The 8,381-nt window shown below is 48.4% G+C and overlaps 1 protein-coding gene across 1 annotated transcript in view; it reads right to left on the bottom strand.

Annotated features, from left to right (window-relative positions):
* Positions 1-877: 877 nt before the first annotated feature.
* The window catches only part of LOC119460697 (astakine), a 32,962-nt gene continuing 25,458 nt past the window's right edge, over positions 878-8,381 (bottom strand). The window contains exon 4 of the mRNA XM_037721756.2: positions 878-1,992. Within this exon, the coding sequence (XP_037577684.1) occupies positions 1,736-1,992 (257 nt within the window). The 3' untranslated portion in view covers positions 878-1,735. The remainder of the gene's footprint in view (positions 1,993-8,381) is intronic.

The following is an 8,381-nucleotide window of genomic DNA, read 5'->3' as shown; positions in this document are numbered from 1 at the left end:
GGAAAAGCTAGCCAAGTCCGCCATTTTTCCCTATAGTGAGGCGGCTGTATGGTGGGAGACTCGGCGATTGGAAATTCCAAAGGAAAGTACGAAAAATGAACGCACAGAAGATGCAACGGCACGTTGCGTGGTTAAGCAGTGGCAGCTTTGGGATAGAGCACACAGGCCTTGTTTATCTTATACAGCTGGTGCGCTGCTGTATAGATGCGCAGTAGCAATTTGTTTCAATGTCCTAACAGTTTATTTTTTTGCAAGATCTTTTGATGAACTTTGCCAAGGTGCCTTAACTTCAGTGAATAAATTGCAATAACTGTTCAATCTGTATGCTTATGCTAACACTTCAGAGCACATTTTGTGTCTGAGTATGAGCCAAAGTGCACTTTTGTGAACACAGCCTTCTGTTCTCAGAGTTATCTTCATATTTATCCTTTAAAAAATTGTCAAATGTATGCTTCATCAACCAGCTAAATGTTTTCTTCGATCCACTCGCAAAACATTCTATTGTACCGCTAAAAAAAAAAAAAAAATTGAAGATCTTTATGCTTTTTCAAATGATTAAAAAAGATCAAACTGAAGTGTTCTAGAAGATTAGCATCTTCATACTTAAAAAAAAAAGATTGCAGCTGTAAGCTTAACAATATTTTAAAAAAATTTTCATACAGAAGCTAGTGTTGCCCTAGAGCTCAAATTTAAACGAAGCTCACGTGGCGAGACATAATACAGTAGAAATGCTTCGTGGAACTATTATACATGACACATTAAACCAGACATGAGTGCAAGAGGTCTGATGTTGAATTTAACTTCTGTGTGCTAACAACAGCGCCTGGTATGCAACAACTGTGTGAGCCACTGTACTGTATGCAAATTTTCTTTATTTGCTCATTTTATTGTGCTCATTGCTGAAAAAACTGTCCTAGCAAGCTGCCAGCGTTGCCACAAATCCCTTGCTTCGCTCATAGCAGCACACAGCAATGGGAAGACACCGCCGATCAAAGATGACAGCAGCAACTATGCGGTCTAGCAAACAGTTTCGCTTTGCCGTACCGTAGGCAAGATGGTGGATGGCGCTTACTGCAGAGTTAATAGATTGCACTTGATATTTATCCCCTGTTGGGTGCATATTAATTACAGTGAAGCTACCCTGTCCTCAGTCAGACAGAGTATGGGATGCAATGGTATTACAGCATCTGTTCGGTGCGCAGCATCCTGGTGACATTCAGTACGCACAACCTCCATTACAATGAAAACAGACAGGCATATCACAGCTAAAGCGCTTGCCATGTGCCAGCAAAGTTTTGGGAAGCCAGTACATTGTCAATAAGGCTCGTCTGCGTGTATACCTGTCATTTGACCAGGAGGAGGCTGCTGTTCCGGTATGTGTATGGCAGAGGCAGTTCAGCTCGGTCTATACATACCTAAGTGCAAATATTGAGATCATGCTGCGTTTAGCACTCAAGCAGGCGCCATGCTATCGCACTTTCCTTCAGAGAAGGTCTAATCAAAGTGAAACCCCATTACTGCTGATGATGTGCATGCATGTGTAGTGTGTGTGTGTCGCCTCTGGTGGTGGCAGGCCCGCACACTGGTATGTGGGGCTGTCAAACACATGAGGATGGGTGTTGTGCGGTTCATGCGGAACACAGCAACCTGTGCTGTGGACTGGAAGGACAAGACAAGGCAAAGAAAGGTTGAATGTGTAACAGTACAGGGATGGGGAGACAACAAAGCATGCCCATCACTGGTATTCGTCATAAATGCCAGCGAGGTCATTGTCGACCTGATCTCCCAGTGTACCTGGCTGGCACTGGGCCGCTGTGCAGTGCAACCCGCCAGCACATGGGCAGAGCAGCGTGTAGGTGGCCATGTTCTTCTGCTGGACACCTCCGTTGTATGGGTACCAGAGAGTGCGGTTCTCGGGCGCATTATACGGTCGGCATGTGTCGCCGATCTGGCCCAGCTTCTGGCATTGTGGCACACTGTAGCGCTGCATTCCTGCAAGTTGACACAAGCCTTGAGTCGGTATGTTTGCATGGGGCAGTGAAGGGGCAAATTCATGAGACAGTGCGGCATGATTAAATTGTCAACTCGCAAGAATTCTCCAATCCTCGAGTTCGTTGCCGTTTTTCGACTGTTGGAACTTTTAAACAAGTTCATTCATATATATTGGCTTGTGCAGAAATGAGTACATGTCAAAGATACAAGTTGGTTGTCACAGTAGTTGGGGGCACTTAAGGGGCCCTTCGCCAGGTTTGGGTATTGCAAACAAAAACGCGGCCCGTAGATCACGTGGTGGCAATCTGTGTATCCAAAGTATCGAACAGTGGCACGGCTGCAAGAACAGCTGAAATTTCAAACAGAAGACTGTGCGCCCTTCCTCACTAGACAGCCCCACTTCCAGCCCGAGTGTCGCGGTCACACACACAAATGCCTCTACTGTCTTGCCTGCAACGGCACCGGCAGTATGGCAATTAAGTTGGCGACTCGACATTTCCCCATCTCTTCTAATAATGAACCAATTTGAAAAATGCCTGCCACAAAACGCTCCCTGGACGCTGCCCTATAACTTCCAGTGTATATAATCAAAATTTGTGATGTGGCCTGGTGAGGGGCCCTTTAATACCTGGCTTGCGTACCCAGTTCAGAAAAAACTACATAATTCTCAACCATTGTACTCTACCTCCGGTTTACGAGCAGAAACCATATATGTGGTATTTTGGAAAGGTGCTCACAGCTAGTCCAGAACATTGGAAGTTTCGCCCGAAGGCAATTAAAGCATTGAAATATGGCATATATGGTTTAAGGTTACAAGGCTCGAGCTCCTTGGATGGTGTTCTCCTCTAGCATCACGCGAGACTGTAATGCTGCAGCTGCTGTTGCTGCTCAGAAGTGAAAAATTGATCGACGATTACAATACTTCCTATTGTGCAGTTTCAGCGCAGCACCAAACACATGTTCATTTCGCGATATATTGGCTGGCGCGGACTGTCTCGTGCGGCACATTGCAAACGGAGCGAAGTGTGGCGCGACTGCCTCGCTAATTGGGAGATCGCGAGAGGCAGCGTGTGGTGGTGGGCGCGATTCGAAGCAGCCGCCGCATACAGACCTCCGATCATGCAGTGCTTTGTTTCCATATATGGTATCGTTGGGCGCGCTCGCCGCATGCCATCGGTGGACAGACGACGGCGCGCAACTCTGGCGCCATCTCGTAGTGGTCGTCGCCCGTATTGCGCGGCACTACGCTTCTCACGCTTTCGCCATACCCCTCTTCCACTTTCCGCGTCATGGTTCCGCTGCACCCTCCTCCTCCGCTTTCCTCCTCGCGCTCTCTGCTATCGCCCGCTGCGTCCCTCCGCGTTCGCTCGCTGGCAACGCTGATGCTCAAGGCAGGAACGGGCGCGAGCTGCGCTCTAAAGCGCTTTGGCAGTCGATAACGTTGGCGTGATGGGTAACGCCGGCAGCGACGGCGTCGCACCACGATGGTGCTCGAGAGCGACGGAAAATCGTCGGCGTTTGTCAGCGTCAAATGAAAGCATTATATTTAGCTTGACGATTATTCCGTGGTGTATGCATGTACCATAGTGTAGCATGCACACAGCTGCCCAGCATGAGGTACGCTGATGTACTGTGTATATAGGGTGTTTCGCGTAACCTGAACTAAGGATTAAAAAAAAAAAAATCGGTTAACCACAGCTGGGCGAAACCAACGACATACTGACCCTTTTCGCGGAGCAGTTCTTGAGAAACGAGATGGCGCTTTCGGCGGCGCGGCGCACGTTGCCTCAGCTAAAGTGAGCTAAGCGAAATCGCAGGAATACGAAACCATTACCGCTTCTGCCCTGCTTCAGTGCGATCAGCTGTCGGAAATGCAACTGGGTTTTCGCTCACGCAACGTGCTACATTCATGCTGCAACATATGCAGTGGTCCATTGAAGACGCGTGTGCAGTATAGTTAGCTGCAGAACTAGTGACTGGCATATTAAGGAATGGAATGCATAGGCGGAAAGTTCATTTTTCCGGGGGGGGGGGGGGGGGGCGACCAGCTTTCCGAAACCTACCCATATATATATATATATATTGTACTGGAGATTATCGGTGCCGGCACGGTGAAGTGTTAAAAGAGGAAGTCGTCGAACTAGTAGTGCGCGCACGATCGGTGTCCAGCTGAGACTGCTCCGTCTTGTACTTCGGTCAGACGCCCTGTGTACTTACAAGAACATCCCGTGACATTTGGTGGAGGTGCTGGGTTAACGTCTTCCCCGACCTGGAGCTCCGCAGCCGTACGTTGCCATCTGCGGCCACAATGACCGATGACGCGGCCCTTCGCAATTATGGGGTTTTACGTGCCAAAACCGCGATCTGATTATGAGGCACGCGTAGTGGAGGAGTGAGTGAGAAAAACTTTATTTCGAATCAGAACGATTCGCGTCCGGCGAGTTAGTGGGTTTAGGCACCCGCCGAGGTTACGGCAAATAGTTCTTGTCTCATGGCGGCTCTGGAATAATTTAGACCACCTGGGGTTCTTTAACGTGCACCTAAATCTAAGTATACGGGTGTTCTAGCATTTCGCCCCCATCGAAATGCAGCCGCTGTGGCCATGATTCGATCCCGCGACCTCCTGCTTAGCAGTTCAACACCATAGCTATACTAAGCAACCACGGCGGGTAAGCATAAAATTAACTGGAACGCTAATGCATTTCTCCGCAATGTTCGGGAATTAATAGCTCGAAACCAGTGCCATACTGAGAATCAGTTCCTATATAGTGCATCCGCCTTGCGAACTCCATGGCTAGAATTTGTAAATTGCAACATGGGCCTAAGTTAATATGTTAAAGACCTAATTGGTGAATTTTTGTTTAGTAGCAGATTATGCATTTCAACTTTTTGTGCAAGTAATGTCCGCCTCTTCGAGTAGACCAGCTCATGAACTAGAATTGTGCTATCTGCCACATGCAACCTTTAAAAATTTTTTGAAAGTGTTTGCTGAAACACCCCGTATTTGTGGCATCTGCATGCAAGAGGCGATGTTTCCCTCCCTAATGCGTAAATGTTGTAAATAATTAGAAGAGCTTTTTTTTTATTTTATTTTGTTGCCAGTCGTTAGCATTGCCTACTGGAAAGAGAATCAATATTGAGACACATATCACTCCCATGCTTCTCACACTCCATTGATAGAAGGCTCTGCCGAAGGGGTCACTGAAGTCTGCAGGTTGTTTTCAGGGTCAAAAAAGTCGCAGTTCCACCGACAGGCGAAGCATCGATTGCGATAGCAAATTAGTAGATAGCTATACGAAGTAAGGATAGTAGTTCTATCGGATGTATAAAGTTGTAAATATTAGCTTATTAACTAAATAAATAAGCACGGTGTCACGCGCGCACAGGTAAACGTGAACACATCTCGCTCGATGACCGCGCGAGCTCGTCAAAACGCTGGAGTTAGAAAGCGCGCCAGCGGCAGCGAGCAAATTGACCTTCGCGCTGGCTCTCGCTTCAACGCGAACTAGACGTCGAAAGCGCAGCTCATACGAAGCTACCGGTACTCGGCGAATGCACTTTGACCCATCGCAGATCGCTTTGAAGATGAGGCCCCGCGAACGCACACTTCGGTCGCGTCGCAGATCGCTTTCAGGATAGCTCCGTGAGCAGCAGCCGCGGAAGCAGACCGCACCCCCCTCCCCCGTCCGTCGCCGTCGCCTCCTCCCTGTGCCTCGCGCGTAAACGAAGACCGTGCGCTTCCGGCCGCCTTCCTCTCTCGCGTGCGCGAGATTAGACAGTTTTAGTTTAGCGTTAGCGTAATAGCGGGGTTACGGGAAATAGCGTTACCGTTCCGCAAACGAACTTTGCAGAAAGAGAGTTTTAGTATAGCGTGATAGCGTAGTTTACGTGCGGGACGCTATTCCATTACGCTTTGAATTTCGCATACACAGGGCACCTAATTCTATGTGTGTGTGCGTCCGGAAAGTGCGATAGGCAGCGCAATGGAAGCCAGGAGCGCGTTGTATTTTTACTTCACATGTCCGTCGATCTGCAACGAAACAGACAAGCAGTACAAGCTGTCTACCATAGCCTCCGACATCCTCCGATCTCAGAGGCCATATGCCGTCGTCGCGCCTATCTTCCGACTTTAGCGACAGATGGCGCTCGCATCTCAAAAAAAATTTTCTCTCGTTAGGCTTAGGCGCGTTCGAAACGAGAAGCGATCTCGAAAATTCCTTAAGATTAGCCATAACACTCTCTCGGCGAAGCGGCATGAGACTAAGCAAAAGCCGTTTACGCAGTCATTTGCTACGAACGAAGTGAATTCTACAAAAACTACGCCAAATTCAGTTCGAAGCGGGCGACCGGGACCGCCGCCATGTTTTACGTACACTACCAACACCACGCTAACACGGTAACGTTAACTCTGAGAAATAGCGTGCGCACGGTAAACGGTATGGGTCGGTTAGCGTTCTGCGCATGCGCACTTCGATCCCGCTATTCCGGTACGCCCGCTATTCCGGTAACCACGCTAAACTAAAACTAGACAGTTTTAGTTTAGCGTTAGCGTAATAGCGGGGTTACGGGAAATAGCGTTACCGTTCCGCAAACGAACTTTGCAGAAAGAGAGTTTTAGTATAGCGTGATAGCGTAGTCTACGTTCGGGACGCTATTCCATTACGCTTTGAATTTCGCATACACAGGGCACCTAATTCTATGTGTGTGTGCGTCCGGAAAGTGCTATAGGCAGCGCAATGGAAGCCAGGAGCGCGTTGTATTTTTACTTCACATGTCCGTCGATCTGCAACGAAACAGACAAGCAGTACAAGCTGTCTACCATAGCCTCTGAAATCCTCCAATCTCAGAGGCCATATGCGGTCGTCGCGCCTATCTCCCAACTTTAGCGACAGATGGCGCTCGCATCTCAGAAAAAATTTATCTCGTTAGGCTTAGGCGCGTTCGAAACGAGAAGCAATCTCGAAAGCTCCTCAAGATTAGCCATAACACTCTCTCGGCGAAGCGGCATGAGACTAAGCAAAAGCCGTTTACGCAGTCATTTGCTACGAACGAAGTGAATTCTACAAAAACAACGCCAAATTCAGTTCGAAGCGGGCGACCGCGACCGCCGCCATGTTTTACGTACACTACGTACACCACGCTAACACGGTAACGTTAACTCTGAGAAATAGCGTGCGCACGGTAAACGGTATGGGTCGGTTAGCGTTCTGCGCATGCGCACTTCGATCCCGCTATGCCGGTACGCCCGCTATTCCGGTAACCACGCTAAACTAAAACTGTCTACTGTCTATTAAGTTGCGGTTGCCGGCTCACACTCGCACGCTTTCACTCGCACACAGCGTACGGCGCGCGGCGACGGTTTTATCGCCGTTGGACTTTATACGGAACCTCACGGCGACGACGACGGCAAAATGCGCTTGGAGTGTCCATATAATTGCTATCGTAATAAAAAGCACGCAAAGTAATTTGAAGTGAGGTAAACATAGATCAACATATTCATTCTCTAGGCATAGGCTATCCATTTAGTTGGCTACTTCCTTCTCTTCAAATATAACAAACCTTGTCCTGTGTATGTATTTAAATATACTGTGTCTGTGCATGGTGTTCTCAGCGGAAATAAGAAAAATGTTGAAGCGAGAAAACACGGATGAGGTAGCCGCCGCCGGTGCTTCTAATGCGCTTGTCCTCCTATTGTCAGGATTTGCCGGAATAAAGCGAAAGTATAAATTAAAGCCGTGCACGTCCGCGCCAACAATGGTGCCGCAGGCTTTTAGCCACAACCAAAGTGAAAAGGTAGAGGCAACGCAAAAGAATCCTCAAATTATGTGGGTAACCGAACTCCGGTAATGACACTTTAGGGGCGGGAGGGGGCTCGAGCCCCGGAGCCTAAGCTTAATGAGCTCAAAGCTTAATGAGCTCCGAAAGTGCTTTTACATGTCCTCTGAATTAAGCTGTGGCCAAAGCTTCGTGTCGTCCACCAAGTCATCAGCGTCTACGATATCTCCCCAAACAGGTTTCCTGAGCCGCACCGGGCGTCATGTACACCCATTGACTTCAAATGAACCGGTTCATTTCAGTGAGCTGAGCAGTTCCGAGCCGCTCACTGAAGTGAGCCGTTTTGCCCATCTCTACCCATTGTAAACTGAGGCAACGGAGGCAGCTGAGGCAAGCGATGGACGCGTCACCACGTGACCAAACATGGCCGCGCCCACGGGATCACCGCGGAAAGGGTCAATAGTTTCCCGTCATGTGGCGTTCCTCAGAACATTTTTTTAAATATTTGTCTCAATTATCACTCATATCAATGATTCAAAAATTTTAATACTCACTTTAGGGCCACGTGCGTTTCGTTATGTTGTAGAGGGGACTCAGAAACGAGCGATACAATT

This window comes from Dermacentor silvarum, chromosome 1 (genome assembly GCF_013339745.2).
Source record: "Dermacentor silvarum isolate Dsil-2018 chromosome 1, BIME_Dsil_1.4, whole genome shotgun sequence".
Classification (NCBI taxonomy): domain Eukaryota; kingdom Metazoa; phylum Arthropoda; class Arachnida; order Ixodida; family Ixodidae; genus Dermacentor; species Dermacentor silvarum.
The sequence above is the reverse complement of the archived record's forward strand: the minus strand, read 5'-3'. Positions and strand labels throughout refer to the sequence as shown.